General features: G+C 51.7%; 7 protein-coding genes across 7 annotated transcripts; 4 read left to right on the top strand and 3 right to left on the bottom strand.

Moving 5' to 3' along the window:
- Positions 1-117: 117 nt before the first annotated feature.
- C7974DRAFT_335613 (permease for cytosine/purines, uracil, thiamine, allantoin-domain-containing protein) lies at positions 118-2,221 on the bottom strand. Its single transcript, XM_046139179.1, has 3 exons — positions 1,866-2,221; positions 1,379-1,815; positions 118-1,333 (listed from the first exon to the last, which is right to left on the bottom strand). Exons 1-3 carry the CDS (start codon positions 1,993-1,995, stop codon positions 194-196), a joined length of 1,707 nt encoding a protein of 568 aa, XP_045996965.1. The 5' UTR covers positions 1,996-2,221; the 3' UTR covers positions 118-193.
- An 89-nt stretch (positions 2,222-2,310) lies between these two features.
- C7974DRAFT_358862 (major facilitator superfamily domain-containing protein) lies at positions 2,311-4,355 on the top strand. Its single transcript, XM_046139652.1, has 3 exons — positions 2,311-2,762; positions 2,817-3,392; positions 3,440-4,355. Exons 1-3 carry the CDS (start codon positions 2,501-2,503, stop codon positions 4,291-4,293), a joined length of 1,692 nt encoding a protein of 563 aa, XP_045996964.1. The 5' UTR covers positions 2,311-2,500; the 3' UTR covers positions 4,294-4,355.
- Positions 4,356-4,384: 29 nt separating this feature from the next.
- C7974DRAFT_182981 (amidase signature domain-containing protein) lies at positions 4,385-6,412 on the bottom strand. Its single transcript, XM_046136395.1, has 2 exons — positions 6,016-6,412; positions 4,385-5,965 (listed from the first exon to the last, which is right to left on the bottom strand). The coding sequence occupies exons 1-2, from the start codon at positions 6,182-6,184 to the stop codon at positions 4,533-4,535; spliced, it is 1,602 nt and encodes a 533-aa protein (XP_045996963.1). The 5' UTR covers positions 6,185-6,412; the 3' UTR covers positions 4,385-4,532.
- A 381-nt stretch (positions 6,413-6,793) lies between these two features.
- Positions 6,794-7,932, top strand: C7974DRAFT_453819 (chitin deacetylase 1; the record flags this gene model as incomplete). Its single annotated transcript, XM_046145881.1, has 4 exons — positions 6,794-6,839; positions 6,886-7,323; positions 7,373-7,582; positions 7,633-7,932. 4 exons carry the CDS (start codon positions 6,794-6,796, stop codon positions 7,923-7,925), a joined length of 987 nt encoding a protein of 328 aa, XP_045996962.1. The 3' UTR covers positions 7,926-7,932.
- A 306-nt stretch (positions 7,933-8,238) lies between these two features.
- On the top strand, positions 8,239-10,578 carry C7974DRAFT_424280 (fungal-specific transcription factor domain-containing protein; the record flags this gene model as incomplete). Its single annotated transcript, XM_046144420.1, has 2 exons — positions 8,239-8,346; positions 8,411-10,578. The coding sequence occupies 2 exons, from the start codon at positions 8,239-8,241 to the stop codon at positions 10,337-10,339; spliced, it is 2,037 nt and encodes a 678-aa protein (XP_045996961.1). The 3' UTR covers positions 10,340-10,578.
- A 707-nt stretch (positions 10,579-11,285) lies between these two features.
- Positions 11,286-12,359, top strand: C7974DRAFT_433861 (Alpha/Beta hydrolase protein; the record flags this gene model as incomplete). The annotated part of the gene is made up of 3 exons (XM_046144947.1): positions 11,286-11,790; positions 11,842-12,142; positions 12,203-12,359. 3 exons carry the CDS (start codon positions 11,286-11,288, stop codon positions 12,357-12,359), a joined length of 963 nt encoding a protein of 320 aa, XP_045996960.1.
- A 252-nt stretch (positions 12,360-12,611) lies between these two features.
- On the bottom strand, positions 12,612-15,001 carry C7974DRAFT_182930 (siderophore iron transporter mirB). The gene is made up of 2 exons (XM_046136393.1): positions 14,341-15,001; positions 12,612-14,291 (listed from the first exon to the last, which is right to left on the bottom strand). Exons 1-2 carry the CDS (start codon positions 14,640-14,642, stop codon positions 12,734-12,736), a joined length of 1,860 nt encoding a protein of 619 aa, XP_045996959.1. The 5' UTR covers positions 14,643-15,001; the 3' UTR covers positions 12,612-12,733.
- Between the last annotated feature and the right edge of the window lie 1,824 nt (positions 15,002-16,825).

The following is a 16,825-nucleotide window of genomic DNA, read 5'->3' as shown; positions in this document are numbered from 1 at the left end:
CAGTCCCTAGGTGCGTCCGAACCGCCGCGTGGCCAAATGTGTAGCAGGTAAGAAGGATCAATCGTTTTGTTCGGATGCTTCCTTATTGTAGCCCATGCATTCACACAGTACAATTCGGTTAAATTCATGTAGTTTATTGGCTACGAAGGGAATGAGTTGGATCTCAAGCATGTGCCTAGACGTGCCACTTGGCCTAGACCTTATTTTCCTTGCCCTCCGCTACATAATGTTCAGTGCCGATCTCTTCTCCATCCAGAACCCCGGTAATGGCGCTGAGGTCTTCGTGTTCGAAGAAACCTTCGTTCGCCGCCATTTGCTCGAAAGCCAATGACTGCTCCGCACCTGTAGGCAAAATTGGCACAGGCCAGATCAAACACAAAACATAGTATACTACTCCGCCCATGAAGAATGACAGCAAGAACCCAAGCTTGTACATGTTCTTGCTGGCGACAGCAACTGCATCCGGGTCCAGCGAGCCAGCCACACCGTGGACAGTGAAAGCAACACCAGCCAGCCATGCGGCGAGCATCCTCAAGTTCCAGCCTTTGTAGTATGTGTAAGGGCTCTCAGGTGTGAGTACGTACAGAGACGGGACGTGGAAGTTGCCCTTGCGAACGAGCCAGTAGTCTACAACCATGCATGCGCAGATTGGCATCAGGAAAACGGTGTAGGATCCGAGGAAGGTGAGGAAGGAGCTTGCGGATGCGATGATCTTCCATGGAACAAGCAGAGGCGCTAGCACGGCGCAGATGACTTGTCCTCGAACAATCGTGAGCCAACGTGGGAAAATGCCAGTGAGATCGGCACCCACGGGCAGGGAGTTGCTGCCAGCGTTTGTGATGAGAACGGCCAGCATCATGCCGAAAGACGCAAAGACCATGCCAGCGCGTGCTCCTGGTGACCAGTAATGGTCAAGGATGGCGTCATATAGGTCCCACACGTTCCAGTAACTCTTTCCTAGTACGTTGGTGGCTGCGGCAGTTGTGGCAGTGCCTAAGAACATGACCACGACCTTGCCTACTAAGATGCCGGTCCCCTGGCTCCATGTAACATCGTTATAAGACTTGCCGTATCGCGCGATGTCAGGCTGATTGATGAGTACTGGGGCAAGTGCACCCATGACAGAGTTAATCGCTTGAATCATAGGCCAAACCAGGTCTGATCCTGACAGCTGAGCTTGCTTCGTGGTGTAGCTAAAACTGCCAATCTTTCCACCATTAGCACTGATTGCCCATCCAAGGACGCCGAACAAAGCAGTTGTAGTATACACTGCTTTGACTACGAGCAGGTGGCGCAGAACCCTTGGATGGATGAACATTACGGGCATTTGTACCTGTTATGGTCAGTTGAGCAGCAGTAAGGTGAGTGAATTACGTACAATCCAGAAGAGGAAGAAGCTGAGCAAGTCCCTTGAAGTGATACCGGCGCTTGCTGGAAGATGGTTTGGTATGTTCTTGTAACCATTGCCGAAGATACCTCGCATGAACACTGATGTGATGCGGCCTCCATAGTATGTCTGGACCGCAAAATATATGATAGCAACCACGGCACGGACCAGGATGTACAAACTGGCTCCTCTTACACCTGCTGCAGCACGAACGTAGACTGGAAAGCCGACGAAGTATTTGACTGCGCCTCTACTGTTGAGCAGGACCATCGCAGTGCAGATAGCAGATCCGATGACCGCGGCAATCATGCCATGCCACCACAGAAGCCCAATGGAGATAAGAGAGGCACCAAGGTTATAGCTACTTGGACTGAACGTTACAGTCAAGTAGTAAGCGAAGTAGTGCTCCCATCCCCATTTTCGATCCGCTAGACCGTATTAGTTACAATGTTCGTAACACAGAAACGTAAAGACTGACCTGGCGGACTTGGGAGTAAATCCGCATTGTGTCGCACTTTCGAACCATCATCTTTGGATCTCTGCATAGACTGCTTGGGTGCGCTAGGAGAACCGAATACCTTCCCAGCCTGCTTCAAGTAACGCGACATCTTGATCAACGTGCTGATCCTCGCTTACGGTCAATGCGAGTGTGGAGTGCATTCAGTAACGAAGACGAAGGCAGACATATATGCATGTCCAACGCCGAATTCGATAAGACAGTCTTGTCGTAACGCAGCCAAGTCTACACGATTGCAAATGGAAGATAGTGAAGCGTGTTCAGTAGAGTCTAGAGGGGCTTTCCATGGCTTGCCGATTGGCCTGTCGGAGCTCCGGACCCCACTTTGATTGATTTCGGAAGGTGCGACGATAAACGCCTCAATCTTTGCTTCCAGAATTGTGCAATCGGCAATTGCGACCGCTAAGTGTGAAAGTGCACGTTCTTGGTATCGGCAATGCCCATTGCGCTGCCGATGACCCACGCTGGATTGAGTGGGACTGCATCTGTGCTTGACGACTGCACACATACGTAGAGCTTTGGCTTCGCTCTTGTGTCATGCCGCCATCTATGAGACCACGGCAGTGTTCGATCTTCTTTTCCATCCTATCCACTCCATGAAAGAACGCCAGGATGCCGCAGAGGCGGCTGTCTTTGACCAAACCAACATCTTACCTAAAAAGCAGATGCTGACAGTCTTCGGTGCTCTGGCAGTCTCGCTATTCATATCTTTCGTTGACCAAAATGGCATTGGAGTGGCTCTGCCGACGATAGGAGAGGAGCTCCATGCTCAGGCCACGATCAGCTGGGCAGGTACGAGCGCCTTGATTGCAAACACCATCTTCCAAGTGCTTTATGGACGCCTCTCGGACTTATTTGGTGAGTGTTGTCAGGTTCAGATTTCAAAAGCTTGTTCTGACACTTTTCTCAAAGGTAGAAAAGCTGTTTTTTTGTCAGCGTTGGCGCTACTCGCAGTTAGTGAATTGCTCTGTGGGTTCGCCCAGAATGCCACCATGCTTTACATCTTTCGAGGTTTTGCCGGTGTCGCAAACGGCGGAGTGACTTCCTTGTCGATGATGATCGTCTCTGATATAATCACACTGAAAGAACGAGGCAAATACCAAGGCATTCTTGGCTCCTGCGTTGGAGGAGGCAATATGGCTGGGCCGTTTATCGCCGCAGCTTTCATTGAAAAGTCTACGTGGAGAGGGCTCTTCTGGCTTGTGAGCCCACTTGCCGCTTCTTGTGGCATTCTCTGTTTCTTCATTCTGCCGACTCCGAAAGACGCTCCTCGATTGAAGCTCAAAGCTGTTTCACGACAAATCGATTACCTAGGAATAATGACAGGAGCTGCCGCGATCATACTGCTGCTGATTCCGATATCTGGAGGTGGCACGTATTTCAGATGGGAATCACCTATGGTTATATCCATGCTTGCTGTAGGCGGCGGCTGTTTATTGGCATTTCTGTTTGTAGAATACAGTGTTGCGCTTTTGCCAATGATGCCTCGTAAGTTCTTCTAGCTATAACTCTTGATACAAGGCTCATACAAACAGTATCACTATTCAGGAATGTACCAGTATGCGTCATGTTGGTCCAAAACTTCCTTTTTGGCGTCGTATACTACTCCCAACTGTATTATCTGCCTCTGTTCTTCCAAAATGCCCGCCGACTATCGGCCTTAACATCGGCCACACTTTTACTGCCGTTAACTGGCGCCCAAATGGTGGCCTCAATTCTTGGAGGCCAATATATTTCTCGGACAGAACGGTATGGAGAGGTGATTTGGTCAGGCTTCACCCTCTGGACGTTGGGTGTTGGTCTGACCTGCTCATTCAACCTCGAAACTCCAATTCACACCATGGCCTTAATCCTGCTCGTCCAAGGCGTTGGTGTTGGGTTCATTTTCCAACCCACATTAGTGGCTTTACAGGCACATTGCACAAAGGCGCAAAGAGCCGTGGTCATCTCAAATCGAAACTTCTTGCGCAGTCTCGGCGGAGCTGTCGGTCTTGCGATCTCTGGTGCCGCCTTGCAGAATGCGCTCACCAAAGCTATACCTCCGAAGTTCGCAGCACTCGCCACATCGTCCTATAGTACTCCCAACTTGGATGTGCTGGGCGCTACTCCTGCTGAGGTACGGAGTATTCTCGAAGCATACGCACGGGCTAGTAGAACCGTATTCATCATGAATGTACCGTTCATGGGAGCATGCCTTCTGGGATGCTTGCTCATCCGGGACCGAGGCTTGCGTCGCGCAGATGAAGTAGAACAGGCAAACACACCCGTCCAAACAACTGAGGTTGGACTTAGACGTTACGTCGACGACAGTCTCAAAAGCTCACGAGATACTATCGCTCGAGACGACCGCGCTGTCGCTTCGGTTGAGAACATAGTCAAAACTAGATAGCTCATGAATTCATCACGATAGGGCTGTACAATGAAAGTCACAGGTTCTTTTGTTTAATGAAAAGATCTTTGAGGACTACAAATCCTGTTATGGGCACTGAACTATACACGCTACAAATCTTGGATGCATTATGAGTCCTGTTTGACACCAGGGGTTTAATCAAGAATCCTCAGTATCCGTTACATCTGATCAAGAGTACACTGCAGGACTAGTAGAATGCTATGTCAACCTCCAGCATTTCACATTGCTTTCCAATCATTTGCCCTCTCCCAAGCGTATGCAGTTTCGAAAACTGTCATCTCGTCCCACCACTTACCAATGATTTGCATACTGACTGGCAGCTTCACCCCGTCCACAACACCAGGACCCTCGAGAACCTCCAGCATTCCTATCGGTAAAGCAAGCACTGGGTGCCCACTCTGGTTGAAAGGCGCAGTGTTGGAGGTCAGCCCTATCTGCTTTGTGATCTGTTGGAGTGGTGTAGCATCCGGTGACGCATGACTAGTCGCAACATATGGAAGTGTTGGAGTCAACAGAATGTCGTACTTCTCCAGCGCCGCATCGTAAGCATCTCGTAGTTGTCGCGATAGATTTGTTGCCTTGGATTGGAGAAGAGGGAATTTGTCGACCGCGTACAGACCATTCAGGTATATGTTCTTGGTTGATGCATACGCTTCATCCCAGTTCTCCTGGCCTATGTTGTTGAAAAGGGCATTCAATCCCAGCATTTCATGGCCTCTTCGCCCAAAGGAGCCAGATGTCTTTGCGAGAAAGCCACCCACTTTCGAGATGCCGGTCCAGATCGCCGCACCTTTCGAGTGGATTGGTATCGACACTTCCTCTACTGTTGCACCAAGTTCGATAAACTGACGCACCGCTGCACCAAAGGTTTTCAGAACCCGAGGGTCGGTTGCGGGTGTGACGAGAGATTGTGCAATGACTGCGAACTTTTTCCCAGCAAGCGGCTTGACAGTGGACATAGACTCAATCGAGCTGTAGATAGGAACCTCGGATGGGCGTGGAGCTGCCATTGATCGATCGTCGATGTTATCGTATCCTGCGACGACCTCCAGCATAAGGGCATTTTCGAGTACTGTACGAGTCATGGGCCCGAGATGGTCGTTCGTCGGCTCATTGCTACCACTGCCGGTATAGGGAATGAGACCAAAAGTAGGCTTCAGTCCAACGATACCACAGTTGGCCGCTGGCACTCTGATACTTCCACCCTGGTCCGCACCGATGGCGCCGTCAACCTCTCCGAGCGCGACAAGAACTCCCGATCCACTGGAACTTCCCCCTGAGCTGTAACCTTTGGCGAAGGGATTCTCGACCACACCTGTACCAGACGAATGGCTGGTAGCAGAGTGACACAAGTTTTCGCAGACAGCTTTGCCGAGAATCCGGCCTCCAGCTTCCAGGATGCGTTTAGTGACAGTTGCATCGCAGTCTGGTACATATCCTTTTACGAAATTGGTCCCGAGAAGCATTGGCACGTTCTTGACAGCAACATTGTCCTTGAGCGCGAATGTCATGTTTTTCAACTTGCCGTCGTTCTCTTGCTGGTCTACGATATCGCACTTCCAGGCCCATGCCCCATGCGAATTCTCTTCCCTACTGGGAAAATGGACTGACCTTCTAGGGAAACGCTCTTCATCCACGGTGGGGATATAGTCTTTGTGTGGTTAACAGCTTGGTAACCAAACACTGCTGGGGAACAAGTACCATCCATCGCCATCAACTGCTCGCTAGCATCGTGGAATATAGCCAATAAGCGTCGATAATCCTCCTTCTCTTGTTCCTTGATGGTCACGCCGAGCTGGGAGCATAGTTGATCCACAGTCTCGGTCGTGACAGGATTTGTGTTGCTGACGTCGAGAGAGAATACTGACATGGTTCGATCAATGATGTGAAAAAACGGCGTAGAGTGAGATCAATAACTTTGATTTGGAAGCAAGTGCAACGTGTGAGCTGCAGTCGGACTTTCACCAAAGGCATGAGATCCGCTAGTGAGCTACCGGCTTCCGAACTACCTGACAGTATCGTTGTCTATCTGCCGGTCTGCCATGTATCCATGACCTTGATACGCGAACTTTTACGGATACCTAGTGGACTTTCGATGTAGAAGCATGCAAGCGGACGTCCGAAGGAATGATAAGACTGTGTCGGACTAAGCGCGGCATGATCGGCTTTCCGATAAGCATATTCGGATAATACCACCCGGAAATGTTACAAACGGGAGTGACGATACATGTTCCAATCAAGCTTCGTAGAGGGTGCGGGGAACTGTATCGCAGCGATAACGAGTCATGTAGACTACATTTGGCGCTAGGTCGAGTCGAGATGTTACCTACCCAAGAGTGGACCGGATAACCTGATACTCAACAACATTGGGTATTGATATATCACTGTATATCTGCTCCATTCCCGCACATCTTGCATTCCATAAAACTTCCCGTCGCCATTGCCTCGTTCCAGAGTTGAGTTGCACTGGACATTCGCCATGGTTCATGTAGAAGAATCGTTGCAGTTGCCTCGTGATTTTGAAGGTAAGCAACCTCATCTTTTAGCCACCCGTATGCTGACACGCTCGAGGGTTTGGTGAGGAGAGCCATGACCCACAGTGGCCCAATGGCGCCCGCATTGCTGTCTCGTTTGTGCTGAATTACGAAGAAGGCGGAGAACGAAATCCGCTTGACGGTGACGGCACAAGCGAGCCATACCTATGGGAAAAAGGGCCTTCAGGAGGCGGAAGAGATCAGCGCCACTTGAACGGTGAGCAGGACTACGAGTATGGTAGTCGCTGTGGAGCTTGGCGTATCTTGAGGCTCATGAAAGAATTCGGTTGGAACATGACTCTCTGGGCAATCGCAGTAGCCATGGAACGTAACCCCACTTTCGCCAAAGCCTGTGTACGTGATGGCCATGAGATTGGTGCGCACGGCTACAGATGGCTGGACATTTGGGACTACTCCCTGGAGGATGACAAGGCCTACATCAAGAAGACCTGTAAAGCTTTGGAGGCTGCGACTGGTATGAGAGAACGTTATCGCTGAACGTTCTACGAAGTAACAGTCTACAGGTGAATTTCCCGTTGGTGCATACTTCGGGCGAGGAACGCCGAATACAGCCAGTCTGCTCCCTATCATGTGGAAGGAGATGGGGCACACGATGCTATACTCGTCAGAAGCGTACAATGAAGACAGTCCTTACTGGATCGATCTACCATGGGAAGCCAAGCTACCTGATGAAGAGAAGGAAGGGCTTCTGCTGCTACCATACAATTATGACTGTAAATTGTCCTTGCAACGAGATTCCGTGCTGAAACTCACATTTCGATAGGTAACGATGGGAAATTCCACATGCTTCCTGGGTTTGTCAGCTCTAACGGGGCGACATACGAGCAATATCTGAAGGACACTTTCGACTGTCTCTATCGGGAAGGAGGGAAAATGATGACCATTCCACTTCACTCTCGAATCGCCGGTAAGCCAGGACGGTCGGAAAGTCTGAGGAGATTCATGCTGTATATAGCAGAAAAAGAAGGTGTGTGGGTAGCAAGTCGCAGGGACATCGCAAACCACTACCGAACGACCTTCCCCTACAAACCGGGCTCGAAAACCGGGGCTAAGTAGAAAGTTATAGCATTTATAAGCATACGAATGAACGATGATGAATGCGTGCAAGTATCGAAGTTGCGAGGTCGTAGCTCGTGTTGTTGATATCCATCGACTGTGATGAAGTTGATTGAACCCTCACTCCTGAATTCAAGCCACAAACGCTAATTATTTTAGTGCTCTCGCGCCCCGCAGTTCGTTATCGTTGGCGCCTTGCTTTCCTCTTGCGATAACACACTCGATTGATTGGAAGACTCATGCAGATACGACTTCAGTATGGCTGTCCCACTCAAAATGTCGACTGTCTCCAGCTCATGTCTCGTTGGGCGCCATGAATTTCACTTCCCCACACTCGCCCAGTTCACCCCTGGATACAGCTACGAATCCAAGGAAGCGCCAACGAACAGCTTGCGACAGGTGTAAATCGAGAAAGCAGCGGGTATGGCGCCATCATGTCAGTGCGAAGTCTAGATATTGCGACTAACATAAGGTTCTTATGGCAGTGTGATGGTGCCTACCCACAGTGTAGCAACTGCGCACGAGCGACAGCAATGTGTAGGAGGCCACCCGAGTGGGAAGGTCACAATCAATCATACACGCGTGCACTTGAAGACCAGGTCGCCTATCTGGAAACGCGGCTCTTAGCAGTAGAGCAACAGCAACAGGTTCGACCGCAGTCACGGTCGTGTGAGGAGCAATTGCCATCTCCCAGTGACAGGCCAACTACAGCGCACGATCACGCGTCCGTCGCCATGGGGAGTTCATTGAACCCAACAGCTCAATTTCAACATAGTGTTGCCGACGTTGTCGGTATGCTTTCACTGGGCACCGGAAATGCAGGAGCTCAGTCATACATCGGCTCCTCATCAGGTTATGCATTAGCCACCGACCTTGGTCAGATGGTACAAGCGACTGTCTGGAATAAGGCCCTGTGGCTTCCAGCAACTCCAACGGGTTGTGGCGAGCAGCCATCTCCGACCGAGAATCAGACCAGAAGAATTACTCTGCAAGAGCTACGGTCAAACCCTGGGGAGCCTCCAGCAGATGGCTTGGGTGAAAAGTTGATCAATACATACTTGACCCGTATACACCCGCGCTTCCCATTTCTTTTACGAGCAGACATCTGGGAAGCCCACCGTTGTCGTCACATACTCAGCAAAGAACCTGACAGCCAGCAAAGTCGGCCCGCGCCGCAGTTCACATCGCCAGCATATGACAATCGTGGCTTCGCTCTTTTCGTCTTGTATATGGTTTATGCGATTGGCGCTTTGAACCTCCGACTTACAGAGGATTACAAAGAGACTTCGCCTGAGCAGTTCTACGTCTCTGCTATGCAGCATGTTGCAGGCGTGAGAGAAGCAGATCCAGTGCACAACCTGGAAGCGACAGTTCTCTTAGTGTTGTACCACCTACGCTCGGAATCGCGGAATGGTCTTTGGCATTTAACAGGACTTGCTATGCGAACAGTCACCGACATCGGCCTCCATCGTAAGGCATCGACTTGCCTTCTTCATCCTTTCGAGGCGCAGCTTCGACGCCGATTGTTTTGGTCTGTGTACGCTCTTGAGAGTATTCTCGCGGGTACCCTAGGAAGACCGGTTAGTCTATCAGATTGTGACATAGATCAACCATTACCACTTGCTATCGATGAGGACGAATGCATGAGCCCAGATTCTCACGACACTGAGCACGTCTCTCAGGCACACAGAGAAGACCATCGTTCAACAAACAACCTCAGCCAGTTCGTGCTTCTGTCCCAGTTGCACATATTCGAAGCTCGAATCCAACGTACCGTCTATCGTGTAGACCGGGCCATCGATACCTTACAGCCCAAAATGCACCGTCTTATTGCTGATCTTGAGCTGTGGCATCACAGTCTACCAGCGTCTTTGAAGAAAAGCGAGCACGACCGAGTCATGCTGCATTACTATCGCAACATAAGGATACTGCTACAGCCATTCCTCTCACTTCTGGACCCCATGTCAGATCTCTTTCGCAAATGTACGCATGCCGCTGGACAAGTTTGCCAGATACACAAGCAAATGCATAGAACACCTGAATATGGACACAGTTTCGTCGCAGTCCATACAGTGTTCCTGTCTGGTATCACGTTACTGTATGCGCTTTGGCGCGGGAAGGAGAAGACATGGTCGTTCGCTATCAGCAACGACATTCGCGCTGCTAGCTGCGTGCTTTCGATCATGGGTGAACGTGCCCCTTGGATCCGGCGATTCCGAGATACATTTGACGTTATGGTAGAAGCTACTATGGCTGTGATGCAGGAACCGAGAGCGCAGGATCGCAACGGCGAGGAGCTGAACGACGCAGCGACAGCAGCGCAAGAGGCAGATTTCTCGATCTTTGAAGACCTGCACGTTGACCACGGTGCACTTGACATGGCACGAGAACTCGTGGGATGGATACAGCGTTGAGCAGCTGGCATGAGATGTCCGGTATGCGACTGATCTGCCTTGTTGGAAAGAGATGCAAATTCGTAATCAACTTGAGGTACCAAGGCCGTCAGCTGACCTGCTCTGGTCCTGTAAATCAATGGATGATGGCACAAGACTACAACAATGCCAGGAAGATGGCCTGAACTCAATATGTAGATCGTTTGTTTGCACTCTGTAAGAGACAACTTGAGTCGCACGGAGCGAGCGCATACATGCACAGGGGTAACGCAGGACTGTTCAGCGTCTTACTGATCCCTGCCACCTGGCAAGCCCGAACAAGTCTCCGAGCACTTCGCATACCGACAGAAGACGTGCATGCGACACCTTGAGTCGAAGTTAGAATGCCGTTGCGCAGGCAGATCCCCGTGTTCGTATTCGATTTGGTACCCGCCCGCCCGCTGTCAATCGACCCGGGGAACTGTAAACTTCCGAGTCGCCATGTGGCGCCGCGTCCCAGAGACTGTTTTCTCTAACACGACGACCCCAACGACAACAGTGTAATCACTCCTGAAGGACCAGCCCCTTTCTTGACCTGAGAACCGCGTCACTTCCAGCACTGCGTGCCGTTTGTTCCTGCATCCCCAGGATCTGAGTGTGCCTGGACTTCCCTTGTGGCTCCACAGCCGCGAGGCGCTCTTCTTGGCTGCGGCTGTCGGCATCCCTAGCGCATGTATCCTTACCGAACTGCGTTAGCAGGACTAGGATGTGCACCGGGAGGCGCAATGCTTTGTGAATCGCGATAAATGAGAAAACAAGGTAGCGGCATGTGCATCATAGGCATTTTCTCCTTCTGCAAGCGCACTTCTGCTTCTATTGCATCTCTTTCTGACAAGCCATTCACTAGGCGTATTTTGTAATTCGAGGTACCTATTATCGGTCCGCGTGCTTTCTTTCACTACCTTCTTTACACTCGTTATCTGGAGAAATGCTCAATCTCGCGTTATCTTCCGTGGCAGTACTCGCTGCGGTGGCCTTTGCCCAGGAACGCTGCGATGCTCCATACCCGACCGTATTCTGCAACACGACCGAAATTCTAGCCCTCAAATCAGACGACTGCAGCCCCTACCACGTCTTCATTGTCCGTGGCTCGGACGAACCATATCCCGGACGTGTCGGAAACCTCACCAGCGAGATCTGTAAGCAGATCGGAAAAGACGATTGCACCTATGAGGACGTGGAATACCCTGCGAAGAGCACAGCGTGGGGTCAGGACGAGTGGTGCAAATCGGCGTCAAAGGGCGCAGTGAATGGACAGGCGCAGGTCAAGGCGTACGCGGAGAAGTGCTCCGACAGCAAGTTGATCCTTTTGGGTCTCTCCCAAGGCGCTTCAGTCGCACAAGATATCCTGGGAGGTGGAGGCGGAGACGTTTTCGAGTGCACTCAAGACATCAACGAGGCCATCGATCCCTCCACATCGCCTGGCTCGCAGAGTACGCATATCAATCTAGCCCGTCGCGCATCGTGACGCTAACAACCCGTAGTCGTGGCTGCAGTAACCTTCGGAGCCGTCGCCCGCAACAAAGACCAGAACTTCACCGTCGGCGAGGGCGTAAAATTCGACGGCACACGCGCTCGCACTCCCGAGCAACTCAAGGCCCTGCAGAAGTACTCCAGCGTGCTGCTCGACTACTGCCACTACGGCGACCCCATCTGCGCGGTCGGCAGCGAGCCCGTGAACGTCACTTCTCATCTGGACTACTTCTTCGAGCACAACCCGGAAGTGGCGCAGTGGGTTGTCGGCAAGGCTAAGGGGAAGGCTGTCAGTGTTCCCGGCAGCGCACAGTCGAGTTCGACGAGCGTGTCGCCGGCGAAGGCTACGACGGGAACTCCGACTCCGACGAGCATCGGCAATGTTGAGGCATCGCAAACGGCCAGTGCTAGTGGTACCAGCGGTAGCACTGACAGTACTGGTGCGGGAAGCGTTGTCTCTGCCGGGACGTTCGTTGCGTCTTTTGCAGTGGTGCTAGGTGCCACGTTGTTCTCGATTGTGCTTTTGTAGATCCAGCGGTTTTTGCTGTTGACATTGTTTTGGTGATTGATCCATTTGTCGCTTTTCGAGACTCCAGATGTGCTACACGTATGTGCGTGCACAAATATCGATCGGTCACCGTGGAATTCCGCCTGGCCATCAGCTAGATAACACAGATGTACAGACACAACTATCTTGAGACGGATTGGAAAGCGCGATCTGAGGCCAGACCAGACCAGGAAGAAGCATCGATATAAACATCACAATTACAAGCGAAGCATATATCATTTAGAACAATACAATTAATTCGTAATTACGAGATCATCATCTCATATAACTTTTATATCCCACAGCATACAACATTCACCTGGCTCCAGAGCCCGAATGTAAATATTGCGAAACGCTTACAACAGACCAACGGTCCTCTGCTTCATCTTCTTGACGTCGACATTCTGCCACATAGCAATGCTGAAAAGCATGGTGGTGTAGACACAAGTACCGCCAATGAGCATGTAGCGCTGAGTCTGGCCATAGGACAGGTTGATGCCGTCGCGCTCAGGCGTGCCCACAGCGTAACCAGACTGGACAGTGATGTCACCGTAGATAGAAGCGATGTTGTCGGCAGCGGCAGTACCAGCCAGGTTGACGGCGAGACGCTGGGGGAAGACACCGGTCCAGATGGCGCCGGCGATGGTGGAGCCAATGGCGCCGCCGATGGAGATCAGCATGGACTCGACGGCGAGCAGGGCGGGGAAGTCCTGCTGCTTGGAAACGGCCATCAGGGTTGTCTGCTCGGCAACGACGAGGACGCCGCCGCCAAAGGCGATGAAGACCTGGCACATGACGATGTAGCCGATGTTGACGTCGGGCTGGCGGAACTTGATCATAAGACCGCAGCCGAGGATGGTGATGGGCGCGCCGAAGAAGAGGGCGTACATCTTGAGCTTTCCGTACTTGCGGAGCATAAGACCGAAGATGATGGCCATGGTGCAAGAGCCCATGGTGTAGGTGTTGGTGATGTAGGTAGCGTATAGGATGGGCTGGTTGAAGACGACGATCAACAGAGAGTAGAAGTAAGAGTCCCAGATGTACCAGGCAATGTAGATCGATGCGGCCATGGTGTAGGTGAAGATGACAGTGCGGTTCTTCAGTAGGTACCATGGGATGAAAGAGACGGGAGCGAGGTACTTTTCATACAGACCAAAGAAGACGCAGAGAAGGAAGCCGATGATGATGAAGCAGATGATCAAAGGAGACCTCCACTGGTCCTTCTGGTAAGCATAGAGGTTGAAGCTGAGCAGGAAGAGCGCAAGACCAAGAGCGAGGATAAGGATACCGACAACATCGAACTCCTTGACGTAGTACAGGACTGTCTGGCCGAAGCTGCCACGGCTCGGGTTGGGCGTGATGAGACCCTGCTTCCTCGCTTTGTTCTGGGCGATGAAGAACATGGTGATCAAGGGGGCGCATACGAATGGAGCAATGATGGCAAACATGCCAAAGGCCCACTTCATACCGATACCGCCTGGGGCACGGATGCTCGTGACAGCGTATCCGTACACCCAGGTGGTGATCAGCCAGGGCGAGGAAGCATAACCGATGAACAGGCCTCGGTTCTTCAGCTTGGATGTGTCCGCGATGAAGACAGTCATCGAGAAATCGATACTGTTGTAACCCATGTAGTAGAAGGTGTAGGCCGCACAGTAGGTCTGAACGTTTTCGCAAGCAGCCATCAGGATGAGGCCCATAACGTAGCAAATAACACCAATGACCAACGCCCAGGGCCTTCCCCAGATGTTCATGATCTTTGCGTAAGGGAGCTTCCACAGACCAGAGACGAGACCCGAGATGACACCGGTCAATGCGGTGAGCGAGTGTTCTCCCCAGAGACTGGTCATATAAGGTGTCATGGTACCGACGCAGCCAGAGAAGAAGGTCATCATGAACTGGATAAGCCACATGCTGTTGCTGTTAGCATTGATCGTGATGCATTCTTGTCTTAATCACTTACAAGATGTAAGCCATGATGAGATCCCTTTTGGACCACACAAGAGTAGCGGCCTGAATGGCCTGAACACCCTGCTCAGCGTGGGTGTCGACCTTGTTCAGCTCCTCATCGGAGGATCCGTCCGACATGGAAGACGGGGAACGAGGCGCGCCGATCTTCTCGTCGTTACGACGGGAAACGTCCATGCTGCCATGGGCATCGACGGCAGCAGGAATGTCTGCGATGTCCTTCTCGTTGGCCTGGTGGTTTGGCACGGCGCCGTTTACCAATGCACTGGTGGTCAAACCCTTGAAAGAGAAACCCATTTCGAGGCTGGATGTGCTTGTTGGCACAAGGATGTCAAGCTCGAAGTGATGGAAAGGAGATTGATAAGATCAAGAGGGCGATGGCGTGCGCTCTTAAAGCATGCTGGGAGATGATCCGCACACGCCGGCAGCTCCACCGACAGCGGTCGGCGGGCTCACATTGCAGGAGTGGATAGTACTTCTGGCACCGCTTGCTCTAGTGGACAAGGCCGCGCGTGAGGATGCGGCAACGCCTTTCGAGGTTGCATGGAGTTGGGCCCTCAAACCTAGCAAGCGGCGGCTAAGCGAAGCTTCTTTCCTGCTTGCGGCAAAACCCCCGGTAATAAGCTCACCGAAGCTCGGCTCAGGTGCTGAGAAAAATCTTATCTCGATAATCACCCGGCATCAGCGGCGTTTACCGGCCAATCACAGCTGAGGCTGGCGTGATCAAAGTTATCAGATTTTTGTCTCGATCTAATCTATTATCTGATGGAAACCAAGGGTGTGTTGCATCGGCCAACCTGGTCCATTGATGTGGATTTGTCAAGCCGGGCAGGCCTGCAGTTCGTGTTGCGATGACCGAGGGCTTTACAATTGCGTTCCGCTACGGTGTTCCCGAACACATCGAATCCTTCGACACCCCAAGAGGTCTTGGTGGTCTTGGTATTGCATGGAAAAAATTGCTTGATCCCCACGTACCGCCGCCACCTTTCTGGGCGTGCTGAGGATGGCGGATCGGAAATGGCAGATTCGGCTCGCTGCTTCGGGTAGCCAATCCGAGCCCTGGCGGCCCCAAATGTTCAGGGTCTTCCTGTACTATAGACAGATGTGGTTTGACTTCGGCCGGGTCCCTGGCATCAATGTTGAAGCTGGGTTCCTGGAACTCATCGCAAGGCCCCACGTCTCCACACGTACCGCCCGCCTAACGCATTGAGACGCTGCATACACTTTCACAAAGACTCGTCCACGTAGCCTAGAAGCGCCTCAAGGTACCAATAGCTGTCGGAGTGGGCGAGCGACGAAGCCTCTTGCGTATGCCGTGGGCATGACTATCCCGTCAGCGTGGTCGAGGACTGGCTGCTGATGCTTAAAGCTCTACATGACACGGCTCCTATGCCCAGCGACTTCGGATGTTGCTCTCTCTGTTGCAAAGGCTCTACAAGCATCTCGCCACTTACCCGACCCTAGCTTCCGCGCAGTGGTAGGCCATGCATCTGAGCCCAGTTATCCACATAGACAATCCAGCCTTGACGTAGGTTAGTCTCTCGTATTCAAGTAAGCTTTAGGACATCACGCGCCAAGAAAGCAAGACTTTTCTCACTTCCAGAATGACGGGAGCGTGTACAATCGCCAAGAAAGTCCACATCGTTAGAGACCTGGTGAGCAGTGTCTGCGAACAGGTGGCGACGGCGATCGTGCGGTGGAGGTGTGGGGTCTGCAGAAGCGATCTTTGGGTTTTCACTGTTCCGTCCGTATGGTATGCTCGTGGATGCATCCGCGGCAACCGACGACGAAAAGACGCCGAGTTGCTCGATTTTCGGTAAATCGCTCTCGCACGTCTTTGACACGCGGGTACGAAGATCTAGTCATGTCTTTGCAAGCACTTTGTCAGCATGATTCGCATTCCGCGTTGCTGACATGATCTAAGGATACACAGAATTTAGCCATTGTCAAGTACCTGCGTTCAACCTTGTTTGGTATTCTTGTGTGCTTGTATATCGGTCTTGACCTATAAATGTCGCTTTACTGATCCTGGTCAGGTGCTGTGCCTATGGGCGATGCGTCTTGCCATCTCGATATGACGGCAGAAATCAAGATCGTTTCTTTATGTAGTCGAATCGGTTTGCTTCATTTCTGTGAGGTTATGTGGTAGCATTGGTCATGCCTTTTGTGTGAAGACAAATTGAGTGTTCGGCGTGCCGCACGGCACAACTGACCAGCCACTTGCTAAACGGCAGCAGGTAAGAAGGATTAGTCAGGACTCTTTCTTGACAGGGTGCACGCATCTGAACGAGTTATTCAGTAGTAGTTCTGCGGCTTATTGGCTGCGACAAGAATGGGATGGATCCCGCAAACGTGCCGAGTGGCTGGTCGGACGTGATTGGGTGCCGTACAGATCTTGCCGTGCATTATACGTCCGTTAATGCCGGGGCTCGTTCTTGGAGATGGTTATGGTCGTCAAACGGAGTGTAAAAACCGAGGGC

This window comes from Boeremia exigua (assembly GCF_020726555.1).
Source record: "Boeremia exigua strain MPI-SDFR-AT-0100 chromosome Unknown C7974scaffold_6, whole genome shotgun sequence".
In the NCBI taxonomy this organism is placed as follows: Eukaryota; Fungi; Ascomycota; class Dothideomycetes; order Pleosporales; family Didymellaceae; genus Boeremia; species Boeremia exigua.
The sequence above is the reverse complement of the archived record's forward strand: the minus strand, read 5'-3'. Positions and strand labels throughout refer to the sequence as shown.